Raw genomic sequence first — 19,357 nt, 5'->3', positions numbered from 1 at the left:
GAATGGAATAGAGAGACCAGAAATACACCCTCAGCTCTACAGTTAACTAATCTTTGACAAAGCAGGAAAGAATGTCCAAATGGAAAAAAGACAGCCTCTTCAATAAATGGTGTTGAGAAAATTGGACAGCCACGTGCAGAAGAGTGAAATTGGACCACTTCTTTACACCACACACGAAAATAGACTCCAAATGGATGAAGGACCTCAATGTGAGACAGGAATCCACCCAGATTCTTGAGGAGAACACAGGCAGCAACCTCTTCGACCTCAGCCGCAGCAACGTCTTCCTAGGAACATCAACAAAGGCAAGCGAAGCAAGGGCAAAAATGAACTACTGGGACTTCATCAAGATCAAAAGCTTTTGCACAGCAAAGGAAACAGTCAACAAAACAAGACAACTGACAGAATGGGAGAAGATATTTGTAAATGACATATCAGATAAAGGGGTAGTGTCCAAAAATCTATAAAGAACTTCTCAAACTCAACACCCAAAGAACAAAGAATCTAATCAAGAAATGGGCAGAGGACATGAACAGACATTTCTGCAAAGAAGACATCCAGATGGCCAACAGACACATGAAAAATTGCTCCACATCACTCGGCATCAGGGAAATACAAGTCAAACCCTCAATGAGATATCACCTCACACCAGTCAGAATGGCTAAAATTAACAAGTCAGGAAATGATAGATGTTGGTGAGGATGAGGAGAAAGGGAAACCCTCTTACATTGTTGGTGGGAAGGCAAGCTGATGCAGCCCCTCTGGAAAACAGAATGGAGGTTCCTCAAGAAGTTGAAGATAGCGCTACCCTATGACCCAGCAATCACATTACTAGGTATTTACCCTAAAGATACAAATGTAGTGATCCAAAGGGGCACGTGCACCTGAATGCTCATAGCAGCAATGTCTACAATAGCCAAACTATGGAAAGAACCTAGATGTCCATCAACAGATGAATGGATAAAGAAGATGTGGTATATATATACAATGGAATACTATGCAGCCATCAAAAGAAATGAAATTTTGCCATTTGCGACGATGTGGATGGAACTAGAGGGTATTATGCATAGCGAAATAAGTCAATCAGAGAAAGACTATTATATTATAATCTCAGTGATATGAGGAATTTGAGAGGCAATGTGGGGGCTCGGGGAGTAGGGAAGGAAAAAATGAAACAAGATGGGATCAGGAGGGAGACAAACCATAAGAGACTCTTAATCTCACAAAACAAACTGAGGGTTGCTGGAGGGAGGGGGGTAGGGAGAGGGTAGTGTAGTTATGGACACTGGGGAGGGTATGTGCTATGGTGAGTGCTGTGAGTGTGTAAGCCTGACGATTCATAGACCTGTACCCCTGGCGCTAATAATACATTATATGTTAATAAAAATGAATAAATAAATAAATGAAGGAATAAAAAAAATTTCTTAGCATTAAGCACAAAAAGAACATGAGAAACTCCAGGGATGTAGTGCACAGATCTGAAAGACAGAAGATGCTTCTGATAAAAGCTAAAGAAAGGAATAAAGTATTGAACCAGTATTTGTGATTAAATCTCTGAGAATATTCCCACATTGAGGAACACTGTTTTCAGATTGAAAATTGTACCACTGGACAAATATTTTATGATCTCATTCAGGTGGAATTTAAGAAACAAATGAGCAAAAGGAAAAAAGGCAAAGCAAGAAACATTCTTAAGTACAGAGAGCACACTGATGGTCCCAGAGGTGAGGTGGGGGTGGTGATGGGGATGAAGGAGGGCACCTGTCCTGCTGAGCACCGGGTGACGTCAGAAGTGTTGAATCACTGTATTGTACATCTGACACTAATATTACACTGTATACTAACTGACTGGAATTTAAGTAAAACTCAAGTACAAACGGTGGGTAGGGAAACACTGTACCACCTGCTAGGCCAGAGTGAAGACAAGAGGCCCATCGTGACCCATCCTCGTACAACACAGCAGGACCAGGGTAAAGACAAAATGCTGAGCAGCCTATGAAGAGAACAGGAATTGCTTATAGACTAATGAGAAATTGCTGAAAGTAACAATATGTCCCTGAAGCTGTCTGTTGGATTTCTTGGATTCTATACCTTGTCTGTTATTCAACATTGAAAGCAAAAGAAAGACCTTTTCAGACACACAAAGAGCTTGACAGTTTACCACACAGAGACCATGTCGAAAGAAAAACAAGATATTTTTGAGCATGAGGAATAATGAACCCAGAAGGATGCTAGTCAAGAGATCAAGGACACATTTATTTATACGTATTGATTTTAGAATAAGTGATACATTTTCCTTTGGTACCCACACAGCAGTAATGTCAGAGCAGCTGCGCTGTGGGGAGGGCATTGTGGCCTTGGAAGCACGTGTGAGCATCCCAAGTTGTTCTTGTCTTCAAGAGGATATTAGACATATTGATTAATGGCTGTGCTAGAAAAATGTATGCTTGCATATGTTAAAACTGTTGAGGGAGAAATAAAATATAGGCACCAAAAAATCCTATTTAAGGAAAAATCCTATCTAGTGAAAAATCCTGTATAAGGCAGTAAAGAATAAAAAAGTACAAAGAAAAACATTAAATGTGAACTCTCAGGGCAATGGAAGTCCTAGTTTATCAGTAATCAGAATAAACATAGGTGGGTGAAACTCAGACATAAAAACAAATATTCTGTTTATTTAGGTCGGATTAGATACAACGTGGATTCTTCATGTTTAAAAGAACATATGTTACACTATGGAGTGTTATGCCTCCCTCAGAAAGGATGAATTCCCAACTTTTGTAGCAACATGGACGGGACTGGAGGAGATTATGCTGAGTGAAATAAGTCAAGCAGAGAGAGTCAGTATCATATGGTCTCACTTATTTGTGGAGCATAACGAACACGGAGGACATGGGGAGAGGGAGAGGAGAAGGGAGTTGAGGGAAATTGGAAGGGGAGGTGAACCATGAGAGACTATGGACTCTGAAAAACAACCTGAGGGTCTTGAAGGGGCGGGGGATGGGAAGTTGGGGAACCAGGTGGTGGGTAATAGGGAGGGCACGTACTGCATGGAGCACTGGGTGTGGTGCAAAAACAATGAATTCTGTTATGCTGAAAAGAAATTTTAAAAAAACAAAACAAAGCAAAAAAGAACATGTGTTAATTACGCCCCCATAAAACATATACGAAGGATTCAGTACTCAACAACAACCACAAACAATATTAAAAAATGTCTTGCAGATAGCCAAATTGTGTAAGACTCGTAAAGACAATGAAGAGAAAATTTAAGAATATGAAGAATTAGGGATAAAGATTGTGATAGAATCACAAGTGGCTAAAAGGGCAATATAATCTGCAGACATTTTTACTGAGAGATTTGAAAATGGAGATGAAATGATTAGTTTTTTTGGTGAATGTAAGTGACATAAGTTGATCCAACAAAAGCTAGAAAATATGAACGGTTCAGTAACCATGAGAAAATTAAATTAAAAATTTTCTTAGATGTACTTTTATGAAAGCTACAGATCAGTTTTATAGGTAAATTCTGCACCAATTTCTGAGTTGATGATTGTGCGTTGTCCAAACTATTTCAGAGTTTAACCATCATTCTCTTTTAATGAGTACTTCCCAAACTTGTTAATAGAGCAGAAAAAGGCTGATTTCACTGAAGACTATAAGTATAAATTCCACAAACAAAATCCTAACAAATTGCATCTAGGTGTGTGTTTGACGTGAGCAGATGGGCTTTGTCCCGTAAGTGGAAGAGGTTCAGTAATAGCCTCTGTTGTAGTTAGTGTAAGACGAGCCCGTTGGGAGAACAGCAAACACACCTGTGTTGGGAGACCCTGAGCGTCCTGAAGCTCCACAGACGTGGCTTAGGCTGAACGTCTATGCGTCATGGCAGGGCACTTCCTAACCAGGCTTCGGCATCTAACCAGAAACCCCATAGCAAGCCGAGTCATGGTCGGGGGTGCTCAACTGTGGATCAAAGCAGCGACACCAGCGCGCTCACCCTTGGCCCTCGTGATTCTGGGGTCTCCAGTGAAGGTTACATGGGAAAGTAAAAGACACGAAATGTTAGAAATGTCCAGTGGGAAAAGGAAGAGGCCATACAAAGCCTACTGGGTATGTAGGAACATGGAGACGTAGAACAAATAGAAGGTCAGTGAATAAACATCATGAACTGTACCGTATGTGACGGCCAAACGCGTCCATTCTCAGGAGGAGGGAGCCCTACAGGACACCTTGGGAGGAAACAAGATAAAGTCTATAGGGGAGAAATCCCCAAACTATGGGATCCTTGTAGGGGACAGAAAACGTTACCGAGTGCTGGGGAGGGAGAGACCCTTGAATGGCAAGGTCATTATTAAAACCTGTCGCTTCAGGGGCACCTGGGTGGCTCAGTGGGTTAAGCCTCTGCCTTTGGCTCAGGTCATGATCCCAGGGTCCTGGGATCGAGCCCCACATCAGGCTCTCTGCTCAGCGGGGAGCCTGCTTCTCCCTCTCTGCCTGCCTCTCTGCCTACTTGTGATCTCTGTCAAATAAATAAATAAAATCTTTAAAACCTGTCGCTTCACGTCAGGTGTGTGAGTGTGTGTGTGTGTTTGTGTGTGTGTGTGATACAGTTTCAGTCACGCTCCTGTGTGGGGGGCACTGAAGGTGGGCAGTGGGGATTTGATTAAGAGATGATAAAGTTGACATGGAAGCGTAAGTTTTAAGATCATCTAAGAAAGAGTTTTGAAGACAGCCTGAACGGTGGGAGTTCTGTCTCCTAGAGAGAAACAGGTGTCCCCGTGCTCCTGGAGGTAAAGTGACCCGTAGCGCAGTCTTTTCTGCACGAATGGCATTTTCAGATTGGTGGAGAAAATATGGATTATTCAGCAAATCTATTTATTGGGACAATCAGTTAGCCATTAGAGGGAAAATTTGTACTTTGCAACTCAAATTTACAGACATGTCATTAGAAATAGTTGTACAAATGGTATAACAAAATTTAGTCGAATGTATTTTTTTAAAGATTTTGTGTATTTATTTGACAGAGAGAGAGATCACAAGCAGGCAGACAGGCGCCCCTCGAATGTATTTTTTGAATTGTGGAATTGGGAAGGTCGTTCTAATAACAGAAGCCCTTAAAGAAGGGAGTGATGGATTCGCACATGAATCCTACTAAGCCCATCTGACTTGTTGAGAGCCACCACTGAGCAAGTACGGGCAGGGGAAGCAGGAGGAGTGTTGTAGCGGATTCTAGCAGACAGGGATCTGGAATATACACGGGGTGCCACTCAGTCGTTAGAAACTCCCCAAGGAAGCAGAACAGGCGGTGGGCGTGGGAGCACGTGTGGTCGGGCGTTGTACTGCGAGTTCCTCCAGATCCCCGAGAACGGTGGGGACTGTCCTTCCAGTGCAGACCCAGGGCAGACGCGGTGGGCGGGGTGCACACGTGTGTCCCCTGGCCTGCTACGGCCACTCCCACAAGTGTATTCTGCTGAGAAGCATGTGAAAATGTGTGGAGTTCTCAGGCATCGGGAAAAACCGGAGACAACCCGGGTGCCTGCCAGGAAGGGGTTTGCAGGGTCCGCGTGAGTCTTCAGGCGGGAAACGCAGGAGCAATCCTGGCTCCGGTCGTGAGTAATGCCAGTGAGAAGGGGACTGTTGCTCTGGGCGTTTCAGGAAGACATGCCTGGAAACGCACCCACAGCTTAGGTGACAGTTGCGGCAGGTTGCTAACGGGTTTGGGAACCGGCGTGCGCCTTCTGGGGCATGTGTGCCTTACAGTCAGGTTTGTGGCGGACACTCGGCCTTGGGAGACACAGCTGCTTCCCCTAACTTAGGAGGCTCGTGAGTTTGAAAGGAAGCGCGTGGCCGGGGCTGGCCAGAGACTCTGGGGACAGGGAGTTTCGGAAGCCCAGCGCTGCATGTGGGACTCTGGCCTTTGCAGAAAGTTGCTGAGCCTGAGGGCGGTTTCCGAGGGCACGTGAACGGACTGTGGGTTCGTGTTCTGGGACGGCAGCTGCCTGGTAGGAACAAAGCGTGTCAGGTCTTCCCCACCTGATGCTACCAACTGCCTCCTGGAGGAGACCCCCGCTGCACATGGCCAGTGGGGTGCCGTGCTGGGCGCCGGCTTCCCGGGAGGGAAGGAGCAGAGGATTAGGATGGATCAGGACAACATCCTGGCACCCCTCCGTTTCAGCAGCCTCCCATGCAGCCTCCCCTGCCCGGAGAGTGAGCTCACAGCCCGGTGCTGCCCTGGGTTCCCGGACGGCAGGGCTGGCCGCAGCCGCGAATACCACCCTGCCCACGGCCTCTCCCGGAAGCCGCAGCCCTGGCTCAGAGTCCGCTGCTTTCCTTTTCTCCGGTTCCGGGGTCTGAAGGTGGGAGGCAATGTCTCGTCTCATCCTGCCCTGCTGGAGAAGTGACCTCTTTTCCGCCCCGGGCACATAGGTCTGCACCTATAGACACCATGTTTCAGGGTCTTAAACCGACCTGGCCTTGCTTGGTGTAGACGGCGTCTCTGCCAAAGCCCGGCACCCAGTGGCTCTAATTATTGTTGGACTCATGTTTTCTACCTACATTCCATGTGTTTTCTTTTCCGTGGGGGGAGGTTGCTTATTATTATTATTATTTTTTTTTATCATATCTTCCTCATTTCTGTCCATTCCTCACCGTAGGCTTTGGCACCACGCGAGGCACGGCCCTGAGCCCTGTGCGGCTTCACAGCACCTGCCGCTTGACGCCCTCGGCCTGCACCAACCCAGCTACGATGGGGACTGCTCAGGTAATGTCCCTTCTGTGCTCCCCATGCCCCGCGGGCCGGCGGTGGGGACGCAGGTGGGCAGGGGCTCTGGTGTTTGGTCGCCGTGCTGACAGCTTGGAGGCACCACACTTACTGCTCTGCCGTGCTCGAGGGTGTGGGGGAGCCGAGGAGGTCAGTGGGGTCTCCACCGCCGGCCGCCGGCGGCAGGAGGTGTGCCCCATGTGTGCGTGGGTCCGTGGTGGCTGGGACGGGAGCCCCTGAGCGGAGTGGCCGTGCTCTCGTTCCGCTGCGGTGGCCTTCGGAGGCTGTCGTGTGGCATCGTGGTGGGAGCACGGGAGCAGGAGGCATGGAGCCACTCACAGCGGAGCTGGGACGCACACGTGTCACTGCCGCATGGTCCTGGGACACCCAGAACCGGGTGCTCAGGAGAGCCCCGCAGGCTGTGCCCCCGCTCCCCTGCCTGCGAACACGGGCGACGCAGGCTGTGACTTCCCCTCCTGGTGCCGCGGCCCCCACACACGGACACCTTCGCTCAGAAGGTTCAGGGGCGACAGAGGACACGTCCAGAGTTCTTGTATCTCCGGGACAGATTTGTGTGGATGAACGTGGTAAGATTTTGCGTGGACCCTTCAGAGCTGTTCTTGTCTCCTGCGTCCCCTCGTGTGTCCCTCGGGGCCCCTCACACGTGCACAGCTCTGTTCGCTGACATCGGCTCGGCCTCCTTGGTCTTCTCGGGAGGCGGCGTTGACTCTGGGGCCTTCCCCACAGCTGGGAACACGGCTGCCCTTCGCTGGACGTCAGTCTGTGTAAGAGCCTTCGGGGAGGCAGAAGACAAACTGTCCCTTTTGTTTAATTTTTAATTTTCTTAACTTTTAGTGTTTTTTTTTTCTAAGTTTATTTGTTGATTTATGTCATCTCTGTACCCGACGTGGGGCTTGAACTGCGACTCTGAGATCGAGAGTCCCGTGCCCGTTGGACCGAGCCAGCCTGGCTTTCCCTGTTATACTCCCCCTCGGTGCTGCGTCCACGGAGCCACCCCTGAGGCCGCTTCCTGGCTCAGAGCTGCGGCAGACTGCGGGCGCCGGGGACAGACCACTGGCCGTCTCCTCCATGGACGGGGCAGCGTTCTGGGGACTGTCTATTGGTGGCGACAGTTGGGTGTTTGTCCTTGGGGAGGAGTCTTTCACCACGTGGCGAGTGTCCGAGGTGCGGGGCAGCCGCACGCCCACACCCCCAGCTCCCGCGATGAGATGCAGTGCCCCACAACGGGAAGACACTCGGCCCAAAGGAGACTGCAGAGCTGAGGGCGCAGCCGTGGCTCCGGCCTCCGCCAGGACCCCTTCTGCCGCCACCTCTGTCACGAGCCTCGCCCCTCGGCAGCGGATGCACCTGGAGGCCCGAACCCTCCCCTTGGGGAGCCGTGGGGAAGGTGTTTCTCAGTTCTGAACTGCATAATCCTTGGGGGCCGGGCGGTCCTGGGTGTGGGGGACATTCAGCTGCTTCCCCCACCTCCGGCCTCCGGAATGGGCCCTCCCTCCCCAGTGAGCCCAGCCCTGTCTCCTGGCCGTGGGTGCTGAGGGTCGCTGGGGGGAAGCTCGTCCCTGCCCGCCCCACTGAGAAACACCTGACATTTTCTGGTTGCTCAGAACCCCCCTTAGCTTTCAGGATCCGAGGACCTGTTTCTCTGGTCTGGATGCCGTGAATTTGAATTTTCTCTCCTTTTTACCTCATCAGTCAGGTGCGTCGATATTGATGATCTCCCTGAACCAGATTTTGTTGTCATGAATAATCGGTGTTTTTTTATTCTCGGTTTCTCTGATACCTGTTTGGGTTTGATTATTTGCTTTCTTCCCCTTACTTTGGTTTTGATTTCCCTCGATTCATGTTTTCTAGTGCTCAAAGCTGCAGTCGGCTGCCCGAGACGCCTCCCTCTCGAACAGGCTTGTGTTTAGGGATCTAAGTGTCCCCAGGCACGGGAGATTTTTGTATTTCCATAAACAGTCTTGAGGTGGCTAATTCATGGGAAGAACACGGTCCTTCCTTTGAGTTCTGTGGGGTAGGAGCTGTCAGAAGCCCTTCTTCCCCGGTCCCCTCCGTGGGACTGGCCCTACATTGGCCAGGACGGGGTGCCCCACTAGCCGTGCTCGGCCTCCCCTCAGTCACTTGGGTCCATCCGTCATCTTCTCTGAGTCTCCGTAATGCTATTGCTATAGGAGGGGTGTTCTTGTTTTCCTGCTATGTTGGGGATGTACTCCCTTCTTCCCCACCACTGACCTTTGTATGGATTTGTGGAAGGAAAGGGAGGCAAAGGGAGCTTTCCTTTCCCCACCTGTATTCCATCTCTCTTTTAAAAGATTTTAGTCATTTATTTGACAGACAGCAGAGCACAAGTAGGCAGAGAGCAGGCAGAGGGGGAGGGGGAAGCAGGTTCCCCGCTGAGCAGGGAGCCCAACGTGGGGCTTCATCCCAGGACCCCGGGATCATGACCTGAGCCGAAGGCAGACTCTCAACAGACGGAGCCCCCCAGGTGCTCTACCTGGATCCCGTCTCTCTCAGCTTCTCTGTTCTGTCCGTGGAGAGATGTGGGTCACCTCCCTGGGAGGCCCTCTGTCCCCCTTTACATTGCTCCTTCTGCAGGGGGCGGTTTGCCCCCGTAGCCAGTGGGTGTTAGAAGGTCCAGACAGTTTCTCATTTGTTTGTAGGGCTGCGTGAGGGCTCTGTCGGCATCTGGTGGGTCGAGGCCTTGATTCCACTCATCACCCCGTCCCTGCCACGAGGAGTGACATGGTCCAAATGTCAGGAGACGAGGTCGAGGAAGCTTGCTTTGCTCTCGTGATCTAGTCTGTCATACTTCCGTATCCTCGAGAGTCTGAACACACAGGCCAAGGTGATGATATAGTCTTGATAAACCGTTTCTCTTTGGTAGGAGGAGTTTTTGCACGGGAGCTCTTAGGATAGCCAATGGTCTGCATGCAAATTAGTTCATATAGATCATATGAAAAATGCACGTTGGAGTTTTTGGGATGGCAGAATGTTTCTGAAGCAGCCTCCTGGAATCATTCAGATGCTATCTTTCCGTCGATACCGTGGCTCCGTGTACATGACCCAGTTCTGACCGTGGTGCTGCCCGTGGGCCGGACTCGAGCAGGATTCACGGTTCTGTTGTGCTCAGACAAGGACGAGAACAGGCTGCACTTTGAGACGTGTCTCATTGAAAACGAGAAATTATAGAAAGTGTTCTTAGGGTTGCTGCTGCATCAAGCCACGTTAATTTGGAATGTGGAAATCCGGGTTATTTTGCAAAAGAAAATTCCCTCTCCTCCAGGTCACTGTGCATAGGTCTGTGTTGCTCTGAGACGAAGATTACATCGGGTGAGAAACAGAGCAGCACCACGTATGGGCCTGTCTACTGACGCCAGAAGCAGCCCCTTGTAAAGCCAACTCCTTTTCCTTGGGCAGCATCATTGGTTTTTAGTGCAGGTTCTCATTAACTTTGACGAACCCAAATGCTTTTTTCTTTATTAAATGTATGAATTCAATTTGGTTTAATTTCTTATGAACTAAACCTACTGGTGCTTTCTTTCCTTTCTCCCTAATTAGCCAGAAAGCCGGGGAGGGGGCGGTCCTCATATCACCTGTCTGTTGGTGGAGAATCCAGTTTCTGGCCTTGGGGGGGGTGAATGGAGGCTCTGTGTGGACAGGTGTCCAGGACCTGCCTGGCAGTTGGAAACCTGGGTTCTGGCTGTGATCCATCTGTAACTCTCCCTTGAGCAAAGGGAGAGTTAAAGCATGTAGCAAAGCATGTTCCTCTCCTGTCTCCCTTCGCCGTCTCTTCCAGTGAGGGGTGTGGGTCGTAAGCCCATAAGTCTTCTCCCTTCTCACGGTCAGATCACGTTTACCCGCAAGGACTTCGGGCATGGACGATGAGTAGCTAGTGATTGTGTTAGTAAATATTTCAACTTTTTTAGTTCAGCAAGTACCTATGTATTAAGGATAAATTGTACAAATTATTTGTGAGAGTACCTTCTAGCTAGCTAATTCAGAGATTTACTTGTAGAAATTGTGAACACTGAAATTGCAAATTTTTAAAAAAGATTTTATTTATTTATTTGACAGAGACAGTAAGAGAGGAAACACAAGCAGGGGGAGTGGGAGAGGGAAAAGCAGGCTTCCTGCTGAGCAGAGATGATGCAGGGCTCCATCCCAGGACCCCGGGATCATGATCTGAGCTGAAGGCAGACGCCCAATGACTGAGCCACCCAGGTGCCCCTATAATTGTAAAATCTTTTTATTCGTCGGCTTTTTAAAAACCATGCAAATAACATATCTTACCATGGAAAAATGAACATAAATAAAAGATTCAGAGATGGTCATTACTGACATTTTGTCTTAGTTTTCATATTTTCCTATGTCCTTATCTGTAGATACACACAATTTGTATTAATAAAATTATTATACCAATTATTTCTTTTTTTTTCCAATTATTTCTATAACAGATGTTTTAACAAATCACTGCAGTGTATTAGGACAACTCTCCTTGTCTATAAAAATATGTAAAAATATTTTAATAGCGATGAAGTCTACCATGATATGGGCATCAGTCAGGTGCCAGTGATATTCCCTTCTCTGATAACGCGAATGACGCCTGGACAGATCACCTCTGTTCAGCTCATTACTCTATTAGAATACATTTGTGAGCTTAAAATGTTTCAAAAGATGATTTTAAGGATTTTCAGCACACATTTCAGTACAGGTTTTACAAAAAGTTTGTCCTCGCATGCAGACCGCACACATAACAACGTTTGCTTTTTGTACTTTCTGTATGATCGTGGGCTCGTCTGATGATCTGCGCGTGGCAGATTCGTTTACTTAGGTTAGTGGTTCTGCCGAACGTCATTTTCCCTACTTCTGCCTTTTGCTTCGTGTGTAAATGGCACAGTGTAGGGCCTTTTACTCATGTCCATGTTATTAGGATATGTATTTTACTGTTTTGAAATCCAGACCATATGGTATTAACTCTTTTCATGTTTTTATGACCCAGATATTTTTTTGCTTCTTCAAATGGCCATTTCAGCTGCAAACTTCGTGATTTTACATATGTAAGAAGTGAGTGGTCACAGTCATGCCCGCGAATGTGTTCCTCCATGAGTTCTGACTTGGGAAATGCTAAAAAGTATTCCTTTGCCAACGTTTGCGTGACCATTCAGCCGTATTTTACCTTCACATTTTATTTCCGTTTTTGCACTCATGCGTGCAATTCTTCTGATTCATTTCGGTTATGTATCAGACGAGGGCTGTCTGTCTGCCTCCCGTCGGCTAACGAGCTGTTGGAGTACCGTTTCCTGAGAACGAGGCTGTTCCACGTTCTCACGCTGGATGAACTTCTGTTTTGGGAAAATGCTCATTGCGGCGGTCTCTGGCATCACTCTCCCCTGTCCATCGACTTTGTTGGTGGACATTTATGTCAAAGCTCTTTCTTTCTTTTACAACTGCCTGTTGCATCCCTAACAACGTGTTTGTGTGCAAACGTATCCTAGAGGAGGTAGAGCTGTGCACGATCCCTGGAGGGTGGTGCCTGGCTTGGCTTTCAGGAAAAGTGCCACCTTGGAAGCGCTGTGTGATCATTGAGGAGGGAGGAGTGGGCGCAGGACGGTCTCCTGGACATGGGCCTTCCCCCCTGAAGTCAGTTCCTTGGATGACATCTGCAAGGACACCCGCTCAGTCCACCATTGCACACCGTTGTAACGAGCGTGTTAATCTGACTTCCAAGTCTGCGTGGACGCAAGGCCAGTGCACATGTCTGTCTGATCGGCGCGCTCCAGCTGCCGCCAGCAGGACTGGGATTCGCCAGGTGCGGGTGCTGGTACTTGTCACGGTCTTGATAGTGCATCGTCGTTTTCTCGTGACTCGTACGTAATCAGAGCTGATCTCTGATGATGTCAGGAGCATTGATGTGGCCAGGTCACTCATAGACGTTTTGGGGAGGCATAGTGCTTGCATAGGCATTCTGGGCCCTTGTCCGAGAGAATTCAGCTTTGTTTCTGTAACAAATTACCACAAACTTGTTGGCTTAAACAACATGAATTTTTGGTCTTAGAGCTCTGTAGGCCGGTCAGGCATCTAGCACAATCTCACTGGGCTGACGTCAAGATGTCTGCAGCGCTGGTTCCTTCTGGCGGCTCCTGACCTTTCCCAGCTCCCAGAGAGGCCCACATGCGTTCCCCAGTCCTTGGCTGTTGGCGGAATCCTCCCATCTCTGGTCCCGGGAGCCAGGAAACCGTCTCTGCTCTCGTGGACGCATGTGGTTATCTCGGGAGGGTCCCCGCACCTGGAGCCCTTAATCCCACAGGCAAAGTCCCTTCTCTATTCGAGGTACTGCGCTGGCAAATTCTGGGTTCGACTGTGGGCATTGCTGGGCCCGTCACGGTGTCGCCACGATACTGACGTGTCGTGTAATCTTGTGCTTGGCTCTCATCATTGGAGAATTTGTTTTACCATGAATTTGAACAAAATTTCTACATTTCCTGGAAAATGTTGCAAAGTGTAAGTTTTTTATCTGTGTCTATTTTCAGAATATCACAGGATTCGCTCCTTTACCATTTTTAAAGCAGTGGAAAAAATTGTTTATTGAAGCTGATGATTCCTTAGTAGGACCTGGATGCGTTACCTTAATTTCCGCGCAGTGACACATATACACATAATTAAGATGTTGTCCTCGTTAGGGACCAAATAGCCAAAGGATAGGAGTCATGCATGTGGAACTCCAGCGTGAATTATTCACCTGCACCCACTCAGCGTTGGCGAGGACACCGAGAGCCGTCCCAGGGTGCTGTTATATTCAGTCATTTTGAACCTGTGCCCCCAAAGAGCTCCGTCTTGGCCGGAATCCAGGAGCCCAGGCTGAGGAAGGGACAGGAACGCTGTCGGTCGAGCGCTGCGTGAGGGACACGAGAAGGGTTTAGAGATGGACCCCAGCAGGTGCGGGACACAGTGCTTCGGTCCGCGTGCTTTGAAGTGCAAACAGATGAGCGGTGGAGAAAAGACAGACGGGACGGGACAAAGCGCTCCCTTTTCAGGAAGTCTGTGAGAGATTCTGGGAAGATACAGGCTGAGGAGTGCATGTCTTGTTTTTCAGCACCACAAACCTGTTACTCAGGACATTGTTATGGGAACCAACTATTTCTAGTTTAAAACGAGTCGTCAGTTCCCCCACTGTGGGCAGCTTATCTGCATTTTAACTTACGTTTCTTTCAGGGAGTTGGATCTTTTGGCCTTAACCAAAAAGAAGAAAAAAAAAAAAAGATTTGTCCTCCTCTACCAAATCTCTGTAAAGAAAGAGCAGGTTCCAGAAACAGCGTTGGGGTCATGTCCCCATTGCTGGTGAGTTCCCCAGCTGCACAGGTTAGACCGCTCTTATCCTGACGGTTTTATGTGTGGTGTCTTCCCAAATGTGCTCTGCTTTATTTCTCAAAAACACTTGACTTCGAGACTGAGACTTCATAAAGTCAAGCATGGCCATGATGTTCAGTGTTCCTTGTGTGCGTGGGTGTCTGAGTGTGTGCGTGTGCGAGTGTGTCCATGTGTGTCTCTGTGAGTGTGTCTGTGTGAGTGTGTGAGAGTGCCTATGTGTTTGTGTGTGTCTGTCTGTGTGAGTGTAATCCTGTGAGCAGGTGTGTGCGTGTCTCGTGCCTGTGTGTATTTGGGTGTGTGTGAGTGTGAATGTGTCTATGAGTGTGAGTGTGTATTTCTGAGCAAGTGTGTCTGTATGTGTCTCACCATGTCTCTGGGTGCCTGTGTAGTGTGTACTTGGGTGTGTGTGTGTGGTGTGTGTGTGTGTGTGTGCGTGCGCGCACCCTGAGGAGGACCAGCTCTCTGATCAGGCTGAAAGCCCACGCTGAACTTGGTTCACAGCACAACTGAATAGTTAAATGACATAAGGAACCGGGTTAAGATATTAGCTACTATTTTAAATATTTCAGTTTTTCTTTAGCTCCTTAGAATGTCTCCTGCTTATGTTTAAATATTACTTCTTAAATCTAGGAAGCCAGCGTCTGGGGTTGGACACATCCTGGGAGAAATCGGTGGAAAGTCAAAGCCTCATTGACGGGCGACCGGGCCCTGGCTCTTGGGTCTGCAGTCGGCTCTCACCTCTGCCCCCCCACCGCGGCCCCTGGCCCCTTCACTCACTATCACACAGGTCACCGGAACGCAGAGCCGTGCTGGTCATGGCGCTGGGTGTTCACACTCGCCTCCCTGGCGTGCCTGCCCATGGCCGGACAGCACGTCTAGTGGCTCGGCGGAGCGAGCAGCGGCTCTCCCTCGAGCGTCATCATTCTGTGCAGTTTCCGGGTGCTTCCAGCCAGCTCTCCCCACGAACCTCAGGCCTCCCTCGTGTGAGCCTGGAATTACAACTCCTCCTTCCCCCATGCTGGGCTGAGTTGCCAGACCCTTGAGGTGCTTAGAGAATGATAATCGGTGTGTTTGTGATGGTGGCCGTTATCTTTCAAGTTGGCTTGTGCACCTGCTGGCTGGGCCTTCTCCTCACAGCCGCCACCCCTCTGGTGTGTCCCCTGCTGCAGGCGACGCCCAGACCCCCGCTGCACGGCCCCCACACTGGAACACGTGTGCACCTGCTGCATGCGTGTGTTAGACACAGACCTTCGTCCAGGGTGTGGAGACCCGTTTCCTTCCTCTGACGACTTTCTCTCCCAGGACGAATGGATCCCTCCTTACGTAACAAAATAAACACCTAGATTTAAAGAACCATCTGCAACAACAGAACATAACAGTAACACAACAGCTGTGTTGTTCTTAAGAACTTTTTTCTCTGGTCTTAAATTTAGACGCATGTATCCCACAGACGCTGACGGGGAGGAAAAGCAGAGCACGCGGCAGAAGCCGGGCCGGCAGTTCTTGGCGTCAGCTAGGTTTCACAGCTAAATGTCATGGTTTCCTCATGCTTCTGGTACCCACAGTTCTCGAAGCAGACTGGCTGCCTCTGCGTGGACTTGCCAGCGCGTGATACACCTGTCCTCCTGTCCTGCCGTCCGCGGCGACCCGCAGCGCTGACGGGCGCACCTTCTGACCCCCAGTACAACACAGTCGGCGTGGTAATGACTTTGGAGTTTCCTGTTGTGAAACGTCTGGGCTCCAGCCGGTCACCATACACTCGTGTTTGAATTGATAAATGTGTTTGCTGCAGTGTAGTTGGCCAGTTAGAGGTTTTTGTTTTTTTTTTTAAAGATGTATTTATTTGAGCGAGAGAGACAGAGAGAGAGAGATGGGCACGCACAGGCGACCGGGAGGGGTAGAGGGAGAAAAGCTCCAACGGGCTCTTTGGAGCCGGGAGCCTGATATGGGCTCGGTCCCTTGACCCGGAGATCATGCCGGGAACCCAGACCAAGAATCAGATGCTCAGCCGACAGAGCCAGCCAGGCGTCCCCGTTGGGGGAATTTTGGAAGAGTGTGTGGGTTGCAGCTTTGCATGGAGCCTCCTTTGATGAGGTCTCGCCTGAAGCTCAGTGCGGAATGGCAAGACACGCAAACGGGTTCACAGGCTTGCTTCCAGGCCTGTTTCTTGTAGGTTGGTCCACGCTGTGGGAGGACACCCTGCAGAGCCCTTCTGGGAGGGGCTGTCACCTGCCAAGCCCAGGCTGTCATGCTTTGATGGCCGCTGAGGCGGGTGGCGGGAACAGCTCCTTGGTGACGTGTGAGGGGCTCCTTCTGGATCCGGCGGGAATGATGGGGCCTGCGTGTAGCTTCGGTAACTTAAGGATGAACATATGTGATTCCCTTCTGACGTGCTCTCCATGTCTGTCACTTACCTTGGACTGCCATGACGAGCGGCCACAGAGCGCAGACTCGATCAACTAGAATGTGCGGTCTGCTGTCCACGATCCGGGTGTGGGTGCGGTCTCTCCCGGGCCCCGTCCTTGCTGGTGGACAGCCATCCCTGGGGGTCATGGGCATAAATGGATGAAGGACCAGCCCCGTGTGCCGTGGAGGAAGACGCCCCATGGAGACGGTGGACTGGTTTGCCAGAGACCATGTCATGGATTCACGCGATGAGACCATGTTGGCATGTTCTGACCCCAGATCTCAGATTGGTCACTGCTCTTGAGAGAGTTGGGGCAAACACAGACAGGAGCTTCCCAGAAGTGAGGGTGTTGAAAATCTCCTGAATGGCCTGGAGGAGTTCAGACTTCGTGCATCTTGTCAGCATCACGGTCATGGTGTTGAGGGAGATTTGGAACGCGTTTGGTGCTCTGAGACTCCTGTGGACGTGTCTTTTGGCTGCCGTGGGCTAGGCTGTGAGCATCCGCTCTCTTGTGGCTGGGAACCTTTCTCTGTTACGGAAAAGAGCTTTCCAGAGGTAGTTTACTGAGACCTCATGACAAATACGTTGTTGACCTAAGTCTAAGGAGCTGGTCGGAGTAAAAACAGGGCCAGGACGATGAGCGGAACAAGCCCGTCACTTCGTTGTTGACCCAGCACTGTGGGCGCAGGAAGCATCTCATCTCTGCATCAGAGGGGAGACACAGGCTTGCCCTGGGCTCTCAGAAGGGAGGCTCCCCAGGATTCTTGAGGGGCATTGGTGAGCCAGAGGACCTGTCCCACATGAATGCTGGGTTTGAAGGATGCCCTGTCTGGAAGGCTGTCCTCAGAGGGCACAACACCCCTCGTCAGCCTCTCCAGAGCCCACATGGCATCCGGACTCGGGAGGGGAGGCCCAGGGGACAGCGGGGGCCCAGGGGATGGTGGAGGCCAATTAAATGAGCTGCTGGCGGGTTTGCCTCTCACCTAGAATGATGTTCCGTGGAGGGAGATCGCGGCCCTTGTCGGGTGGTCGCGAGCTTCCCAGGGCCTGAAGTGCAGCGCAGTGTGACCGGATGGACCTGGGGGGATGGTGGTTCTGGCCTCCAGTTGCCTTTCTATGAGTGCACGTTCACCGGCTCTGGCTTTAAGGATGACCCTGAGGGACCTGTTATCCCTTCCCCTGAAGTGAGGGTCAGAGCACCTGCTCACCTTCCTTTGTCATTTTCTTCCTCTCCGTGTCTGGTTTCTCGGTCTCTCCTCAGCCTCCGCAGCCAAGCGCGTGCTGGGGTGTCCCGTCCCGCCCCGTTGGGGAGCTTTCTTCTTCTCAGGAGGGGGAGGCCGGCTTTGAACGTGCGCCTTGTGGCACCGGAGGCCCCAGCCCCTTCTGTGTCTCGGCACCCTCCGCCGTGACAGGGAGACGCAGGCATCCCGCGTGGGGGGTCTCCATGCGCCCGCGGCTGTGAGGGGCCGCCCCTCCCGTGGCGGTGGGCCGGAGGACGGGGGGATGCTCTCGCCAGGCTCTCATGATGTCCCTTGAGGAGGCTTCGCCAGCTCGTCCTGTGGCTCTACAGGAGCTTCCCGCGGACGGGCAGGGTGGGCTCACGGGCGACAGCAGGCGGGTCTGACGGTGTCCGTTTTTGGCACCCCTGAGCCTGACGCGTCAGCGTGCTGAACTGACGAAACCAGGTTCCACCAAGACAAGGAGCTTCATGTCCCGAAGTGGCCAGGGAACAGAACAGTAAACCTTCCCCTCCGAGAGCTCTCCTCGGACACCTGCTGTGGCCATCTCCCGCCTCCCTGACTGCATCACGGTGTGGGACGCTGTGGGATAAGCGTCGCTTTCCCACTTGGCTTGAGGTTGCGCCCTTTATCCTGGTGTGTCTTGCTTCCCCAGTCGCGGATGGAGCTGGACACCCAGCGGGAATTCAGCGTGAGTTGAGCACGTGTTAGGAGCCCTTCCCTCTTGTGGACATGGCAAGGTGGAGGGTACTGGGAGCTGCCCTGGCCATGCGGAGACCCCAGCAATTACCCCAGACCGACCCTGGGCACACGCAGACCCCGGCATGGACCCCGGATGTGCGTGGACCCTGGCACAGGCCCCAGATGGACCCCGGGTGTGCGCGGACCCCAGCACAGACCCCGGCCGGACCCTGGGTGCACGCGGACTCCTGCACGGAGGCCTGACGGATCTGGGAAAACCTTGCTGGTTCATGCTGAGTCTACCTGTCCCTCCCTAACTAGAGTTTAGAGCCCTGAAATCCACGAATGAAAGCCTGCTGTGAATTATGGTTATTACTTTATAGCAGTTCTTTCTTTTGTCAATGCCGCGTGGGCCAGGTACTTTCCCGTTTCAGTGTTGTCCAAGCTCTGGCCTCATCATGTTCAGGAGTCCCATGGCCAGAGCAGGAAACACTCTCAGATTCTGGTTCCCTCGTCTTGGGGTGGGGTCCAGGCATCTGAGTGTTTGGCGATTCTAGACAATTCTAGAGCACAGCTGGGCTCGTGAGCCAGCCCTGCACATGCGTAACATGGTGGTCTTCAGGACTGGCATTTAACCTGCTGTAGATGAAGTTCGGTAAGCTTGCGGTGACGCATATACGTCTGCCCATCCACCCGTCGCGTTTGGTGTTTGGACCTGGTGAGCACTGCGCCCAGAAAGATGGACATACAAACATGGTCTTGTAAATTCTCCTGCAGGGACCCCCTTGTTACTGTGACTTTGGTCGAGAACCGGCTCCAGAGCCTGCCGTGCCCCCTCCAGCGGCCCACCCGGTTGCCCAGCTGCTGACACTCTTCCAGGGAGCC

General features: G+C 50.9%; 1 protein-coding gene across 3 annotated transcripts in view; it reads left to right on the top strand.

Annotated features, from left to right (window-relative positions):
- DLGAP2 (DLG associated protein 2) overlaps positions 1 to 19,357 on the top strand; it is a 794,207-nt gene that overhangs the window by 73,275 nt on the left and 701,575 nt on the right. Inside the window, exon 2 of one of the 3 annotated variants that reach the window (XM_045998160.1) lies at positions 6,651 to 6,757. The exons of the other annotated variants lie outside the window; for them this stretch is intronic. Within the exon in view, the coding sequence (XP_045854116.1) occupies positions 6,743 to 6,757 (15 nt within the window). The 5' untranslated portion in view covers positions 6,651 to 6,742. The remainder of the gene's footprint in view (positions 1 to 6,650; positions 6,758 to 19,357) is intronic. 3 annotated transcript variants of the gene reach the window in all.

The sequence above is a fragment of the Meles meles genome, chromosome 2 (genome assembly GCF_922984935.1).
Source record: "Meles meles chromosome 2, mMelMel3.1 paternal haplotype, whole genome shotgun sequence".
NCBI classification, from domain to species: domain Eukaryota; kingdom Metazoa; phylum Chordata; class Mammalia; order Carnivora; family Mustelidae; genus Meles; species Meles meles.
The sequence above is the reverse complement of the archived record's forward strand: the minus strand, read 5'-3'. Positions and strand labels throughout refer to the sequence as shown.